Source organism: Ictidomys tridecemlineatus, chromosome 12, assembly GCF_052094955.1.
Source record: "Ictidomys tridecemlineatus isolate mIctTri1 chromosome 12, mIctTri1.hap1, whole genome shotgun sequence".
Lineage (NCBI taxonomy): Eukaryota > Metazoa > Chordata > Mammalia > Rodentia > Sciuridae > Ictidomys > Ictidomys tridecemlineatus.
Window position 1 is genome coordinate 74,507,668 of NC_135488.1, and position 19,021 is coordinate 74,526,688.

At 30.8% G+C, this 19,021-nt stretch overlaps 2 protein-coding genes across 3 annotated transcripts in view; one reads left to right on the forward strand and one right to left on the reverse strand.

Annotated features, from left to right (window-relative positions):
• The window catches only part of Vrk2 (VRK serine/threonine kinase 2), a 195,560-nt gene that overhangs the window by 66,523 nt on the left and 110,016 nt on the right, over positions 1–19,021 (reverse strand). The window lies entirely within an intron of this gene.
• Fancl (FA complementation group L) overlaps positions 1–19,021 on the forward strand; it is a 92,409-nt gene that overhangs the window by 34,453 nt on the left and 38,935 nt on the right. For both annotated transcript variants that reach the window (XM_040270938.2, XM_005322031.3), the window contains exon 7: positions 4,324–4,392. In XM_040270938.2, the coding sequence (XP_040126872.1) occupies positions 4,324–4,392 (69 nt within the window). The remainder of the gene's footprint in view (positions 1–4,323; positions 4,393–19,021) is intronic.

Here is a 19,021-nt window from a genome sequence, read left to right on the forward strand (position 1 = left end):
TATCATTCCAGGAAAGAGTTTCACTTCATAAACAGACTCTCATTAACCCTTCCCCAGCTCTTGGACACCACTAATATACTTTCTGGTCCTATTTATTTGCTTATTCCAGACATTTCATATAAATGGAATTGTGTATATAGTCTTTTACTCCTTTTTCTTGGAGTAATGTCTTTAAGGTTCATATATGTAACAGTGCTTCATTCCTTTTTAGTTGCCGAATAATATTCACCTTATAGATACACCACATTTCATTTCCCCATTCATCTTTTGTTGCAACATTTGTTCCCATATTTTGGTTATTATGAAGAGTGTTTCTGTGAACATTTGTGCACAGGTTTTGGTGTATGCACAAGTTTTTCATTTCTCTTGGTTATATACTTAGGAGTGAAATTGCTGGGTCATATGATGACTATTTTTTAACATTTTGGAGGACTTATAAAATCTTTCATATAATAGAGCACCAGTTTACAGTTCCATCAGACATATTCAGGGACTCCAATTATTCCATGCCCTCACTAACACTGGTTAAGGATATCTTTTTATTTTAGCCTTCCTGGTTGATGTGAAATGATTTCTAGTTGTGGTTTTGATTAGTTTTGCAACATTTATAGTTATGAAGCTCTACTAGCAAGAAAGAAGAGAAAACTTTGAGCTAGGAAGATATTAGGGAAAAAAGTGTTTATTAAAAAAAGTTAGGATGACAATCTTATATTGTGGTGATTTGTTAGATTCATTATTTGCCTGTTTAGTTGAGCATTATAGAGGCCAAAGTTATCTTTTTTAATTTTATTTTTAAAAATTTTTAGTTGTAGTTGAACCCGATACCTTCATTTTAATTTTATGTAGTGCTGAGGATCGAACCCAGTGCCTCACACATGCGAAGCCAGTGCTCTACCATTGAGCCGCAACCCCAGCCCCCAAAGTTATCTTTTATATGTAGTAATTTCTGTTTTTTGAGGACTATTTGGGACTGGGATTGACAGTTAAAAAAGAGGAATAGCTAAAACTATTTGTTCAGAATACGTGACAAAGTTTTCATAAAATCTAAGTTTTAAACTAAGATTTTTTAAATCAATTTTTAAAAACTTTTTTTAAAAACAAACCTTAAAGCAGGATTATTTTTCTGAATACACAACCTTTATTTCTTTGATTTGATGTATATATGTATTTAAAATATATTTTTTTCTTGAACACATTCTCTTGTGATTCAGTCACTGCTCATCTCCAAAAACCCACAAAGAATACTAATTTGAACTAGACAATTCCTCTTAAGAATAAATATGTAAATCATAAAGGTGTAAAATAAGGAATTTTTTTGTGTTTTTAGATATATTTATGTAGTACTTATAGTGCATCCTGTATTATGGGATGGGATTATCTTTTCTGTACAAAAAATGTATCTTAGAGCTTTCTCAGCTTCTGCCAAGATCAGAACTACTTGGGGGGAAAAAATCACAGATGTGTATCAGAAGCTGGGCATTTTGTCTTTGTTGCAATATGTATGCTTTCACTTGCAGGGGGTAGCCTTGTTTTTTAGATGGTCTGAACAGAACAGATTTGTTTAAGATTTTTCTTAGAATAATATATTAAAGAGTCTATAAAAAATATCATGACTATAAGTGCATATTATATGTACTTAATATTGTGGAATAATTTTTTGTAATTACTGATTTGGATTGCTTCAAGGGAGATTTGAAGAGCTTTTTTTAATTAACACACATTAATTGTACAAATGAATGGTTCTACTGTGACATTTCCATACATGCATATAGTGTGCTTTGATCATGTCTCCCCTCTTTTACTTTCTCATATCTCCCTTCTTTCTCCCATATTTTTACTTAAAAATAATTAAATACTAATTATTTAATTAAAATTTATTGTTATGGAGCATTTGTTATCAAACTTGTAAAATGGAAAGTTTTGACAGTTTCTGGTGGTTTTTATAACTTAACTCTTAAAAACTGTCTTAATTTTGGTCAAGCTGATTTGTGACATTATATATACTACACTGTACTTAGTACTACTATAGTTCAGACTATTTTGAAAATGAATATCTAGGATGTTATTTCCTATTTTAATAATTCATAATAAATCCCCAAATGCACATAAATTTGCTCTTTTTAAGTTTTATGTAATTATGTAAAGTTTATTATGTAAATAAAATCACTCTTAATTTATGAATACAATTAACATATAAAATATACCTGTATTCAACTTTAATAGATATGTATTAAAGCCACCCACATATAGATTAGTACAATTTATTATATACATGTTATTATCTTTGCATAAGTATAATATAAAATATATTTGAAAGATGTTATCCTTTCACAGATGACACAATAGTCATTATTGTATTTGGGATAATATTTATTATAACCTGCTTTTTTGTTTAACTCTTTGTGTATCTTTTTCCATATCTGTGCATTTGTACCATTTGCTGTACTGAGTCTCACTTGAATGTAGGATTTTATTCTCTTTTAGCATAATGAGCTATGAATGTATGTATTCAATGACTTCAAAGGCCACAGATATTTTACTTGATATATTTACTTAGAATATAGTAAACATTTCATTAACTTCTTATTGTATATTGACAATTTATTTATGTTAGAGAGTTGATCTTGTTCATTATTAGCATCTCTGGGAAAGAAGTAGCAGCAACCCGAAAGTGAACTAAACTTTCTATTTTGACCCAAGGAGATTTTAAGTGTGCATAATTTTTTAAAAAAAGAATCATCACATTTTAGAGGGAAATGAGATTTTGTAATACTGTTGAGTTTTATCAGTTTTACTTGTGAAACAGTCATTGAAATTAAATAACTCTTCCAAGGTCATATTAGCTAGTTAATAAAGGTGGAACCAGAGAGACCTGAGGTCCCTACCTGCATTTACTTTGAGATATTCATGACTTTTTAATGTAGTGTACACATTGTTTTTCCAGTGATTATAGCAATTGTGTTCTGATATAATAATATCACCTTGTGATATTTTGAATTGTTTGAAATAGACTTCCTTATCTCAGCCTGATCATTTTTCATTTCACAGAATTTAAGCACTGTAATATTTTTATGTGGTTTTCTGTGTGTCTCTGTATTATTAGTTTTATATAACCAGATAGTATACCACTTAAGGTTAAGGGGTGCTTAACCATTGAGCCACATCCCCATCCCTGTTTATTTTTTATTTTGAGACAGGGTATTGCTAAGTTTCCTAGGTCCTTTCATAAGTTGTTGTGGCTGACTTTGAACTTGAGATCTCCTGCCTCAACCTCTACTGAGATTACAAGGGTATTCGCAGCAGATACTGTTTATTTTTAGCCAACTGATCATTATATCAAAATGTTAATTTTTGAAAGCATCTGCTTTGTGCTGGTGTTTGTTAAATATTATAGTGATGATTTTTTTATCCCCTTTGGCTTTTCCAGTGAAATACTGAATAATAAGATACTGAAAAACATAAAGGTCTGAATTAACTAAGTTTGTTAAATGAAAGTTTTCCTAAAACGAATTTTCTTTTAGTAAATTTAGTGTTTTAATGGAAAGAAATGAGTGCTTTTAATTATGTGACTTTGAAGATTTCAGAATAGAATTTTATTATAATCCTCTGATTTTCTAATAAAAAATTAATTTTAAGAAAAAATATCTTTTGTCTTTGTCAACTTAGAAACCTGATTTTTATCTATTTGCTAAAAATACTTGTTTTCATATGGAAAATTCATTTTTTTAAAAAAAATTTTCTTTTAGTTGTATATGGACTCAGTGCCTTTATTTGTTTTTATGTGGTGCTGGGATAGAACCTAGTGCCTCACACTTGTGAGGCAATTGCTCTATCACTGAGCTACAACTCCAGCCCAGAAAAATCATTTTTTTAAATTGATAGTTATGTAGTCATTTTTATGCATATCTTGGTTCTTTTATCACATTGACTATTTAAATGTTACTGAAGCTATTTGAGTTTAAATTTTAGACTGGAAGGAATTAAATATCAACTATTTTGATTCTGTATTTTAAAGATAAAATGAGATTCAATGTGAATCACTCTCAGATCATAACATTAGCAGCTATCCTGACACTAACTTAGTTCATTTTTCTTTGCTTAACATTGACTGTTGTGGCACACTAAATCACCAAACTTTGTACCTCATGAACATATGTTGACTGTTAATGAACTCTCCATATCACTGTAATAGTAGAATAAAAATATTTATATTTAGTGCATTTGCAGTTGTATTTTTCCTAGTATATTCAATTTTTTCCAAAATACCTCAAGTGAAATTGTCACAGAAAGTCAGAAATGACCAAATTTTATTCTTTTTCGTAGTATCCCGCAGAATCACCAGATTGTTTTGTGGATTTTCCTGTTCCATTTTCTATTTCCTGGACACCACAGGTAAATTCTTAAATTTATTTTAAGTAACTAAAAACTATATTTTTTTAAGTCAAGAAGCCATTATAGGTTTTAAAGTGATTTATTTTCCAGTTTTCCTAGAGCATTCTTTTATAAACAAGCCTTATACAACGCTTTAGTTATATTTTCTAATAGTTAATGTCCTTTATTTCCTTCTTTCTCTGCACACACTCACACACATTATTCACCCTCTAGATCTTTAAGCTTCATTTTTCAGTGAACATGCAGAAACCCTCTTGACATCCATTTTGTTTTTTAGTTTAAATACTAAACAACCATGTAGAAAACAATACGCAGTAAGTGTAAAAGTGAATGGAAGTTTTTATTTTGCTACAATTTTTAACGTTGATGATATTATATCAGAATCTATATCATAGGAAAGTAAAAATAAAAACCCAGATATTTGTACTCAGTTTTCATGGTTTTAAAATGTTTGACTTGGTTTATCCTTGAACTTAGATTATGTATTTTCTTTTTTGTATGTTTTCATATATTCATATGAAGTAAAGATAATAGAAGATTCTCCTGCTTCTGTTAATTTAGTTTCTCAGTACATTGGTTATATCTAACAAGCTGATGTTTTAGAAGTCTGTTGTAAAATGTACATGTAGTCACAAGGTGCTTTGGATTATTAATAGTACACTCACAGAATTTCATGTGTGATTTTTAAATAAGTGGCAGAATATGGTTATTAAAGTTTGCAGGATAGTCTAATAGACATTGGCCTTATCTCACCAAGTGAATTGTGATAGTTGATAGCAAAAAGGAGAAAATGTTTCTATTCTTAGGCAAAGAGAAAATGAAGAGTGATATTTTATGAATTTTCTGTGAATGGAAGCTACCCATTTTTTTGGTTAGCAAAATTTGGTTAGGTTCAAGTAAAAGTTGATACATATATTTTAAACTATACATACATAAAAGTAATTATAAGTGAAATTAGTTTTAAAAAGTTTTTAAAGTTTAAACAACATTTAACAGGTTTTAAATAGTCTTACAAGTGTCCAAATATCACTTTAATTACACACATTTGTCAAAAAAATTACTGTTCTCATTTTTTTCTTTAAAAATAAGTCCTATTTCTCTCAGGGGAAATTGAGAAACAGCAAAATAAAGGAGAGGAAGAAGCCTTTGAGTTACTTTGGGTATTTGATATATGTTATAATTTATTAAAATTTTTTTCCAAAATTGAATCATGTATACATGATTGTATAACTTTGAAATACATGTTTTCTATTTGGTTCTGAAAGCTTTATCTTTCTGTTTTAAGACGGTGAGATCATGAGAAAATATTATATCTAGATTTTATTACTCTTTCCAGATATTATCTTTAAGTCACAAATTAATGTTTATCACAGTTCCAAATTTGAAGAACATAGTTTTGATGAGTTTTTTAGTGTTGTTTTAAAATGCAGATAACTGTACAAACTTTATGGAAAAGTTTGTATCAAATCAAAGTTAGTTTGTGACTGCTAGATTGGAATATCTTTGAGGGCAGTTTCTTTTAGATTTTGTATCCTTACTTAATACTGGTTCAGGGCCTTGTATATATAAGTTTGGGGTGCCTATAATAATAATTTATACTCAAGGTATTGATTTAATAGTTATTAGTTCTTTTTGCAGTTGTGCTAAGGAAACAAAATTGATTAGTAACTGGAATATCATACATTTTTTCTGAAGTTATAAATACACTGATATTGTTAGCAAAATACAGATAAAATTACAGTGTTTTTTAATCCATAATTTAAATTTCACAGGTATTAATGTTTTTCACACTTGCTTCAGATATATCTCTAGTTTTTTTTCCCCCCTCTCTCTTTGATAAATAAAAAGTTCTGGGAACAGCACAGACCCCATTACCTTTTCAGTCCTTTCTTTCCTATTTGCTTTTCTGCTAACGAGTTATCTCTTTTCTCTGGAATTTAATTGATGTGTATGCTATCCTTACAGACTTTTTACTATATTTAAAAACTGTATTTGTAGTTTGATTTTTTATACAATATTGTTTCAGTGACTTATCCATGATTTTTGTGTGCCTAATACATTTTACCTTAAAATGCTGTATATCATTCCATTATGTCCATCAACCAGTTAATTTAGCCATTGCCCTATTGATAAGGTTATTCACAGTTTCTTACTAGCAGTCCACAATGAAAACTTTTACATGTTTCCTGGTACATATATGTTAGAATTTTTGTATGGATTATTCCTAGAAGTGAAAATGCTGAATTGTAGGAAATATACTGCTGAGATTACTACTATTCAGCTATGTATAGTAATCTTACTTTCCCAAATCTTTTCCAAGTGTTATTATGATCTTAGTTAAACTGACTTTAATTCTTTATCAAGAATTGATAATCATTATTATTATGTTCATAGTCTTTGCTTGAGCTTTTTTTTTATTCTGAGCATTCTTAATTTATTTTGAATCCCAGTGCTTTGTTGGTTATGTGGAATGTAAATATATTCTCCCTATAGCATATCTTTTAACTTTGTATATGATATATTTTATCATACAGAATTTCACACGTTCATTGTGGTCAAATGTATCAGTCTTATCCTTGTGTTTTCTGCCTTTTCTGTCTCAGGAAAATCATATCTTTTTTTTTTGAAAAGGTAAACTCCTATGTATAATTTGTTCTAAAAGTTAGCAGTTTTCACATTTATTTAAAGATGAGGTAGCAATCTGAAATTATCTTTGCATATATTATATATTTATATACAATTTAGAAATATCTTCTTCATTAGTGCAGGTATGGGAGTAATTTTAGTTTTTCTTTTACATATAATATTAAAATTTTGAATGTTTAAAAATATTTATCAATAAGAGTCTAGCTAAACATCATAAGGATTTTGGTAATGGTATTAGCAGTATGAACTCCGAGTCTTTTAGTATGATGAGGTTGGCAATATTAGTTAAATATATTTAAATGTAAGAAGCAGTATGAGATGACTTTGCTTATGTGTTACCCTTGCTTACTGACTCACCAGAAAACAATTCTTGTGGGTATTTTCAGTTTTAACCATTTTTAAACAGTTGTGGTTTTTATGTAGCATAAATGTTACCATTGTAATCTAATAGTAAAGTTATATTTAAGAGACTGTAAATAGGCTTCAGATAATTGATTTTAAAAATCATTGTCTGCTTTTGTACATTTTCTCTTTGGATTCAGTGTTTCTGGACTTTACACTTGGAAGATCTTTATTTTCTTTTCTTTTTGTAATATAATAGACATGGCTTTGTGGCATCCATATTAAAAATGGGTAATTTTCCTTATGGTCCCTGTCTTCCTGCTGAGTTGATAATGTTTTGATGTATTTTTCTTTTGCTCTGATGAGAGGTCTGCTGCTGCTGCTCTGACATATTCATTTGGATGAATAATTATAACTTGCACAATGTCAAGCTGAAGATGGTAGGGTTTTGTGCGTCATGACAAGCCTAGTAGCCAGTGCAGGTGTCTCACAGCATGATCAGCAACAGCCAGTGTATTCTGGCTCAGAGGAGACATTTAGAGTAGTAAGAAATCAGCACCAAGGGCAAGGCTGCTGCTACTATTGCTACTATGATATGTGCCAAAGAAACACAAAGTGCTTCTCAAAGACAAGTGTCTAGATACCTCTTTAAAGATATTTATTTTATTTGTTTACCCAGTAAATTCTCTTTTATAGATTTTAGCACAGAATGTAAGAACATCTCATGGTTTTTATCTTCATCTACTTCCTAACATCACATGTCCCCTAAGGTATATCCTTAAAAATCTGCTACCTTTAGAATTTTTACATTCAGGTCATATATGTCAATAGTGTTGACTAATGAGATTATAGAATGTGCTAATGTCAAATTATAAATGCACTGATAATGTGATTAAATAAAAATGAGATCCATTTTGTCCAGATCATTGATCAAGCAAAAATGGCTGCTAAAATTGCAGTTCTACCTGTAAATATGCTATTAGGTACAGATATGGTGGAATATCCTTGCCACAGGCAGTTGGGATTTTCAGATCTGGTTAATGCAATAAGCAGTAGTATTTATATTTTTTTTATCATGGAAATCTGATATTCTTGGAATGGTGCCATGAATGAAGAGCAAAACTAATGATAAAGCCTCTGGCTGATAATCTGATGGTGAATGAAGAATTTGTAATTAAAGGAAACAGTACTATTACATAGCAGGGAGCATGATCCATTAGTTAGAGCAGCACACTAGCAGTTGGATATGCTTGGTTCTGTTTACAGTTCAGCCATTGACTTAATTGTATAATTTCAAACAAGTCACATGACTGTCCTTTGCCTCAGTTCATATGTATGTGAATCTTTTTTCTCTCTCACAGATATGTTGAGAAAATTAAATTTGGTTAATAACAAATCCAATGTCAGGGGTACAGACAAACAAAACTTAATTTTTCACTGTAAGTAACCTGTGTAAGTTCTTGTGAACAACAAGATTTTAATTCTTGTTTTTTTTTCTTTGTTTTTGCTTTCTCTGTCAGAGAACTCAAGTACTGAATTTTTGTTCATTCCTAAATTGGTTAATTACATATGCTTTTGCTTTCTTGGCAATCTTAATTGTTGTTGCCATAGTGGTGTGGATAAAAAGGATCAAAAGAAGAAAAGTTCATTATTGTGATTATGTGATATGATAGAAAAAATATGAGAGAAGGAATAATGGGTTCTATTAGACTCAGTCTATAATTAACTGCCTTTCTTTTTTTTCCTTTTTCAATAACTTATGTATTTTAAAAATATTCTGCATTAATTCTAAAAGAGAAGGAAAAAAGAGGGAAATGTTAGCAGTCAAAATTAAGAAAACAAAAAATCACCTTTTACACCTTATTTAGAATTGGAATCTTATTGTATAATAGTTTCAAAAACTCTTTTATTATTTAGCAAATTTCATTTTCAAAATATTATTGATAATATTGTACATGTATTATTCCAGATAATCCTTAGACTCACTTGGGCTAGGCCCGGGGGTGCGACAGTGTCTTGGAAGGAGTCAATGGTGTAGTAAAATCATTAACCTCATGGCCAGATGCAAAACAGAAAGAGCAAGGGACTGGAGTCCCATTATCCCCTCTAAGAGCACATCTTCATGCCTAAAATATCTTAAAGGTTTCTATTACTTCACAGTAACACCACTTTGGGGATCAAGCCTTTAATACATGGACCTTTGGGAGATATTTGAGATCCAAACTATAGCAGTATTATAATTTGCTATTACATTCTCTTATATTCATGCTAACTTTTGTTTGTTTCAGGCATTGTATATCAATTTCCCACTGTGGATAATGAATTGGCTGCTCTCTCTGTTGCCGAGCCACTCTATATACACAAGAATACTTCTTAATCTCTTGTTCTTTATCAAAAAAGATATATTATAATTTTGATATAAATATTCAATGTTTATGTCATTCTGACTATGTATGCTATGCAAGTAAACAGTATGTAGTTAACTATAATCATTTTTCCTTCAACATCCTGGTTTTGTTATTCCTAAAGTTAAGAATTATCTTATTTTTTTATTCACTGAGTTTTCTAAATTTTATATAACTCATTTAACCCCATATACCTATGATAGATCTAAGTAAATGTTTTTAGTGGTCAAACAGATGTATGAATTTGAATCTCAATCAGTTATAAGTTAGATTAAAGAAGAAAATATGTACTATAATTTCAGTTTATTTCAAGTATTATTGAAGTTGGTCGAAGCTTTGTAGAAGATTTGAGACCTGTGACTGTGAACACATGAATGACATAGTTCTATGAAATGGTAAAATTCTTATGCGAATTTGGAGATCCCAAGAAACTAGTTTTATTGAACAGGTTGTTTGTCAGGTGCTTTTACTATTACCTTAAGTTACAGTTTAAATGATTTACCTGTTGATGTTAATCTGTCTTCACTGTAGATGTTCATTGTAGTCTTCATAGTTTATTCTGCATGACTACTGTAGCATAACAAAGTCTAAACTTCTGGATGAAATCCTGTCTCTGTCTTTACCAGTTCATGACCTTATATATATAGTTTATTTAACTTTATAAAAAGAAGGAAATAATAATTTGTCATAGATTGCATGTTGGAGTAAACTGAGATATGAATGAAAATCCTGTTGAATTGGAAAGTGCTATATGGAGATGTACAAAGTGATGTAAGGAGTTGTGTGCATTGGTGAGCTTTTAATAAAATAGAGCTCATGTGGAAAAGAAATAATATATGTTTACACAAATTTATATTATGTATTTGTATAGACAATATTTAGGGAACCAAACCAGAGTATTGGAGTTGGTTAATTGTGGAAGCAATGGGGCAGTATTATTATTATGTATTTGTATATACATATATGTATAAATACATAGTAACAAATAGTTGGTCTATTATTGAATTATGTATACTTTTAAGACTGTAGATAGTGTTTCCATTTATATGCAGCATTAAGGAATTTTCTGATGTTCAAAATGAAATGGGGATGATTGATGAAAAATAACTACCAATTTCACCAAGTATGTGGATGTAGCAGATGACTATATATTGTGTAAGGACAGATAAAAGATGTTAAGAGAAATATTATTTGATTTTATTGGTTAACATTGTTCATACTTAAATAAACTAATAATGTTACCTTTGGAGTAAATCAGTGAAATATTTGTACATAGCAGATGTACCAAGTAAAAGAAAAAAAAACAGTTTATAAATGACTTCTTAATGGTATTTTTTATATTTTTAAATGCTTTGAATACAAGAAAATTATTTTAGCTAATTATCCAGTAAAGTTAATTTCTTACAACCCACATACTGTTTATTAACATTCTCTACCTCAGGTTTTGTTCCTGTCAGGGACTCTGGTGAATTGATAGGCTGTCTATTTGTACTTTTATTATTTTTTTTAATCCTAGGGTTAATTTGGAATGTGTGGGTGTTGATGTGCTTGTGAATGGGAGTATTTTTATGTTTTAAAACATTCTTTTAGAAACATAGCCCATTTTAAAGATAAAGTCTAGTAGGTTGCAGGCAGAAAAATTCACTAAGGAAAAGTGTTAATTCACATATCTCTTAGATATCACTAAGAGATATTAGTTCTTTCAGCTAGGAAAGAACTCCATCATATTTTTATAGTGAAATAGATAGATGAAGCCAATTCAATTTAGCAGATAGATGTAGGGAGCCAAACCAGAGTATTGGAGTTGGTTAGTTGTGGAAGCAATGGGACAGTATTTATTTAATGATGTCACTATTTGTGGTTAGTTCCCTGGCTCTGGCTATGAGAGTAGCATGGGCAGTCAGCAACACACTAATTTTCTGTTAGACTTAACTTTATTTGATGTAAAGATTTTTGTTGCCATGTATTTCTTTATTTCATTGTTTTTAGTATGAATGATTAAAAATTAGATAGAGCTAACTTTTTTTGCGGCATAGGTTATACCTTTATTTGATATAACCTAACTGGAATGAAAAGCTGGACTGGTTTATATTTTTTACTAATAGGCTTGTTTGTTTAAAACAAGGATAGCTAAGGACAAAATTGAAAGTGTCTATTTTCAACACGCACTAGACAGACTTTTCTTTTTTAAAGTAGAATTGCTGCAGTCATTCTATGATGGCTTCACATGAGATGATTGTTTCATTTGGCTTTGCAGGCAGATACCCTCTTCACATGAATTGAAAACAGCTAATATTTTAATGATCAGTGGCCAATTAAATAACTTAAATATTGAAGAGATGATAATTTCTTTGTGGATTGCTTTGACAACAAACAGCATTTGATTAAACAGATTCAGTTATAGATGTATTCAGTTATAGATGAACATCATCAGTGAAGCAAGCAAGAAAGATCAAATGAACTGAGTATTTAGAAGATTTATCACCTCTTTCAAGATATCTGATTAGAAATATTGCAATCAACATTAAAATTTTTAAAAAAGTTTAATCTTTAATATTTCCTTATTCTATTGAAACTTTTGAATTCCCTAAAGATAAAGATAAAAATGGTTATTAGAGGATTTATCTGCAAGTGTTATAAGGAAGTATAAAAAAATCAGAATGGGAAGCAACTGTTGCAAGTACCAGAAAATTATGCTATTAATTTAAGTGTCATCAGAGCACAAAAGATCATATTCTGGGACTATGTGAACATTATTAAAATACTGGAAATAATAGTACTTAAGATGAAGATATTATACTCTAAGATCTGGTTAAGTGACTGACATTATTGCTTCACTTCAGGTATTATAAAAGTAACAAAATGCTTTTAAAGATAATAAGCGTTACATTTTGAGATTGGCAGTGTTCACACTTTCCTGCTTAAGTGCTTTCCTTGTTTAACGTAATTTAATAACAGTTATGGGGGAATAGCTAACATCTTAGTTCCCATCTATATCTTTCTTCCTTTCTTCTCCAATATATTCATATTTTATATATCTATGTAGATACTTAAAAGTTATAGACATAGATATATAAAAGTGATATAATTTCATTCTCTTAAGTGATGGTGTATGAACTATGACTGTTATACCTTCTTTATTGTTGCTATATGGAATATTGCTATACTGTATTTGTTTTTAAGTTCCTAATTGTTGGGAAAAAAAAACTATTATAAAGGAGCTATAGCTATATAAATCCATTACCATCCAGAAATCTGAATTTTGTTAAAAAAACAACTTTATTGAGGTATAATTGACATATAATAAGCTGAACATACTCAAGTGTACACTTTGGTGTGTTTTAACAAATATTTACCCATGAAATCATCTGTACAATCCAGATATATCCAGATGTGACAAATAAACATTTGTCACACCCAAGTGTCCTTCCCCTTTGTAGTCCCTGTCTCCAGTTCTTTCTGTCTCTGCTGTCTCTTCCCTGGTCCCTCTGCTTTCTATCACTAGATTAATTTGCATTTTGTAGAATTTACATATTTTTTGTGATTTTTGATGTCAGGTTTCTTTCTGCAGTGTAATTACTTTGAATTACTTCATCCATGTTGTAGTGTGTTCATTTTTTTTTTTTTATTGCTAAGTGTTTGTGGGTGTACCACATAAATTCCACATTGACCTGTGGATATACATGTGGGTTGTTTTTAGGATGTGCTGTTGCACATTAATTCAGTGTTGTATAAACATATTTTCATTTCTTCAGGGCAAATACATAGGAGAGTACTGGCTGGATCACATAGGAGGGGTATCTTTTTAACTTTATAAGAAATTGCCAAACTATTTTCTGAGCTGGTTGTGCTGCTTTCCATTCCTGACAGTAGTGTTTGAGGCTTCTTATTCAGCTGCTTCCTTGTTTACATTTGGTACAGTCACTCAGTTTCATTTGCATCACTGTAATCTGCATTTAATGCTCTCTCAAAAGTGATTTTAATTTACAGTTACTTAATGAACAGTGGTGTTGAACATCTTTTCATGTGCTTATTTATCATCCAGATATCTTTGTTGAAGTGCCTGCACATTTTTGCCTAAATGTCTACATTAAAGGAGAGACACATCAAATTTATGGGTTGGAAGATTTATTGAATCTTAAGGAAAAATTTCTTCCAGTAGACTTTTTTTTTATATATATATATATATTCTTTTAGTGGCTGGATCAGGTGCACCGCTACCATTTCACCCTGACCAAGTGAAAGTAGTCTCCTTATTTCAGGTCAACCAGTGGTGGAAGTTATCCACATATGTATAAGTCTTCATGGCAACAATTAGTGTTGATCACAGGGCACTACAACTTAGTCAAGTTGACATTAAAAACCAAGAATCACAGTAGATAATAAAACTAACCTCTCTTTCATTGACATTTTTTCCTCAATTAGTTTTGAAATTAGGATGAAAGAACAAATTGTTAGTTATAAGAAGAGTTACTATTTTTGAAGAATTTATTTACCAATTTTCATTGAACTTTTATTAAAATAAAATTACTTACCTAAAAAAAAGAAGTCAGTTCTCCACATATTGATCTGTAGATTCAGTGTAACCCAAATCAAAATTTGAACATTTTTTTTTACAAATTGAAAAATCATTTTAAAATTCATATAACAATGCAAATGACCTATGCAATAATTGAACTAATCCTGAAAAAGAACAAAGTGGGAGAACTAACCCTTCCTGAACTAAAAACTTGTTAATCCACCTTTTTCAAGATAATGTGATACTGTCAAAAGGTAGACACACAGGTCACCGAAATAGAAAATTTTAGAAATAAACTCATTCATATATAGATAGCTGTTTTCAACAAACATACAAGGACATTTCAATATAAGAAGGACAGTCTTTTTAACAACTGGTGATGAAACAATTGGATGTCTGTGTGTCAAAAGAAGAAATTTAATAATAATTTAATAATATATCAAAATTAGTTCCTAATGGATCATAACCTTAATGTAAAACCTAACACTACAAAACTTCTAGAAGAAACATGGGAGAATGTGTTAGTAGCTTTAGGTTAGGCAGAATTTTCTTATTATACCATGAAATACAAAATTAGACTTCATCAAAATAAAAAATTTCTATCATTGAAAAAGGTACTATTAATAGAATGAAACAGCAAGACACACAGACTAAGAGAAAATATTTAGAAATTATATACTTGATAATGCATTTGTCTTCAGAATAGGTCAAGAACTTTCAAAGCTCAAGAAAACCCATATATTTCTAGTTTCTTAAGAAAGTATTCTAATTTCTTAAGGATAACTCTTTTATGACCATTAAAGCTGTATGTAAATTGACTTTTTGTGAAAAAAAGTCTCCAAAATGTACTTACTTAACTCGGAGAATTGAACTTCATGTGCCTGATGACCTTTGGCTAGGTGTCAAATGATTGCTTCCTACTTCACTTCCTCTGCAACACTCTGAGCTACTTTGCTTTAGTCAGCTTCATAATGGTAGGTCTTCACAAAACACCCCACCTCAGCTTTACCATTCTCAATTTTCACTCTCTGACCAAGGGTACTTGGGGGAGTCACTAGGTATACATATGTGTGTGCAAACCTGGAAATGTAAGAAAATTAATCCTCCTAAAGGCAACTTGAACAGTGGGGAATGGAAGCCAGTAATAAATGTTTCTGGATTCTATTTCTAGGACAGGAATTTCTTAGAATTCTTTACAGCTTCTTGTAAAGCCACTATTAAGCACAGTGGCTGGCCTGAAAACACACCCTTATTTTCACTTTTCCTCCTGTCCAGTCCTTACTCCCACTCTCTAAGTTCATTTCCAACACACTTGCCTCAGATAAGCCTTTGTCTCAGGCTTTGCTTTCTGAAGGCATCTCATACTCAAATTGTCATTGTCATATGCTACAGATAAATATGGCATAGGACTGTGTTCTAAATACAACACTCTGGAAATTCACCTTTTAAAAAAATTCTGATGTTTGCTAGGTGATTATTTGACTTGTTTTTCAGGACTGAACAAAACCTATGCAACTACATATGATTTCCTATATTGTTTAACTTGGCAGACCTTCTTTAAAATCAATTTATAAATCAAAGGCTGCACTAGGCTTCTTTAAAATGATATCCTTGACCCTAGAAAATTGTAATCTTCCTCACAATTGCTATCAACTTCTTTTGACTTGTAACCACAATTCGAATGAGTAGCAGTGGACTGTAGGCACTAACATTTTAGCTGCATTTATAGCTAATTTGTAGAATGAAAGAAAAGTGTTTCTCAGTATTTCAGTTATAGGTACTACTATGTTTTGAAGAGTTTGGATCTAAGCATATAAATAATTCATCAATGAATTGATGACGTGGTAAGAAAAACCAGATCACAAACCTCTTTCACTAATGATACTTATTAGCTCCAAGAAGAATTTCCTTTATTCACTGCTTATGCTCCATAAGCAATAATTAGAAAAAATGACACCTTTAAGGTTTGGGAATAATGATATGGTTTATTTATTAAACATGAACAAAATAACCAACCTGGCCTTACCCTGCTCAGATATTGGGATACTTGATTTATGTACATGTTCCAGCATGAAAATTGGAAAGTGTTGCAAAAAGAGCCTGAGTGGGCTTTGGAATAGTGGCTAGTTTTGGAATTGTAAAACTATTCAGGAAATAGAATAAGTCTTTGTTTTCTGTTAAAGTCATCATTTGATGATCTTTGGCCAAACTAACTTACTAATGGTTCATGATCTCAAGATTTAAATGGAAAAGATATACTGAATGGATGGATGGTTGATTTAGAAATCTTTTCAATTGTCTGTGTTCAGAAAATTTTAGTAAATCAACACAGGGATCCCAAATAACATTTGTTGTTGTTGTTGTTTTAATGGTAAAACCTATGTACAGAGTAATCCAGACACCTGATTCGGGTGCAGAGAATTTCACTGTCTTAAGTGAACTTAATTTTGGAATGATTTATTATTTATGTTTGCTTTCCAAATCATTTGGAGATGTCTTTTCCTCTAAAAGTAGTACTTCGGCTTGGTGCTAAATACTTTAAGAGTAATACTTTGGCAGTGGCATACACCTGTAATCCCAGCAACTGGGAGGCTGAGGCAGGAGGATCACAAGCTTCAAACCAGACTCAGAAACTTAGTGAGGCCCTGATGAACTAAATGAGATCCTGTTTCAAAATAAAAAATAAAAAGGGTGGGGGCTATAGCTTAGTACCCTGGGTTCAGTTTGTAGTATCCTATTCCCCCAAAAGTAATACTTAGAATTCTTCTGACCTTCGTTTTTTACCATAGAAAGATTACATTCTGTATCACGGGATAGCTCCTTGTTAACTTAGCTCTTGTGTGCCTTGTGCATGTAACATTTTAGAGGCAGTTTCCCAATTTCTCTTGTTCATTCATAGCTCTCCCCCTTTTCCCCCCTGCTGTAGCAGAACCCTACATTAAAATGGACCAAAAAAAAATCTATTGTGGTTGACCTTGAACATAGACCTTTGTTGCAAACCTTGAAGTAGTTGAAGTAAAATGTTTGTGGCTGCTCTTTCTTTTTAACCTTTTGGTATTTTCCAGGTTTCTCATAATGTTTCCTCTTTATTTTTAAAAATTTCTTAAATATTTTTGTGGTAGGTGTCTTAAAGACAGTCTGTTTTACATCTTTCTTCCACCACACCAGAATTTTAGTTGAGAGGCTTCAGCATTATGGTAATGGATTGTGAGCTACTTTTCTTCTTTATGAGAGAGTTTATTGTTTTGGGCCTTCAGCCACATAGATGTATGTGTATAGGTTTACTTGACCTTTTTCTGCAGTTAGTTTCTATTGTCTTCTCAAATTTTTCTGGTCTTTTTTCCTTCTATTATATTTCTTTTAATCTTAGCACTGTATGTATGTACACTGTAAGTTTGTGAATTCTTCAGTCACAATGCTCTGAGTATAAATTTTGGGTCTTTAGTATATTTAGTCCATATAACTGCTTTGCTATTCCTGCTAGAAATTTGTGGTTCTAAACCTATTTCAAAAATTCAATTTTGAGGGGCGATTGCAATCTTTGCTATATATTTTAGAAAATAATAATCACGTAATACATTTTGACTTAAATATGTGGAGACCGTAAAATATAATGTAATCTAAATATTTTTATTTCTACCTAAAAGCTAATATTTTTATATGAAAGTTCTTTTGATCAAGATAAAATATTACAGTAAATCAAATATACATTATATTTAATAGATATGCATTTATATATAATTTGACAAAATCTGTTTACAAATGAGAATTTGAAATAAATGGGAGTACATTATAGTAATTGGCATCTTAAAAGCGAATATGGATTCTTTAAGTGGAAAGCATTACTTTATGGATTTTCAAACAGTTAGATTTAGAATTCTTGACTTTTAGGCCTGGAAGTTACCTTATAAGTTATCTGTTGCACACCTACATTTATAATTACAGTTTTTAAAGCTTTAGAGAGGCTAACCATATCTCAGATACCTCATTACTTTTAAGATTAGAGCTGTGACTTGCTTATGAACTGGGCATTTGTATCCTAGTATCAGAGGCCTCAACATAATCCTATTAGTTTTACTGACAACATATTTTTTGGTATATTACATATATCATGAAATGAAAGGATGGCTATCTGACCTTTTATATCTATTTTTACCCAGGCTTTTTTATGATTATAAAAATAATGTGTTATTGTAGAAAATAAAAAGTACAAACAAGAATATCAAAATTGTCATTATTAAGAGGGTTAGGTTGTTTTTTAACCACACTAACCAGGGGCTAATGAAGAAATGGAATAAAGTAATTAGAACAGATTCAGAACAAAACTACTGTTGATTAGTCTGGAGTAGATTAAGGTCATGGATCAGGGTCCCATAGGACCTGTAAAATGTTTGTCTGTTTACTGAGGTTCTGTGATAAAGTAGTGACTAATAATGGGAGTCTGGTGAGAAAAGAGCCAAACTGTGTGGGATTGAGCTGTTACTGAAGGAAAAGCTATTTCAGAGAATACATATTCCCTATCCAGTGTACTTTATTATTTTTTTTTTTCATCATCATCTTCTAACCTTTGCTTACCCTATTCAGGGTCACTAAGCTACTGAGCCACTTCCCCAGCCCTGTTTTGTATTTTATTTAGAGACAGGTCTCATTGAGTGAATATTTTTTATTAGATCATGCATATTTTGTCTTTAGGGAATTCTCCCACTATCCCCCAGTT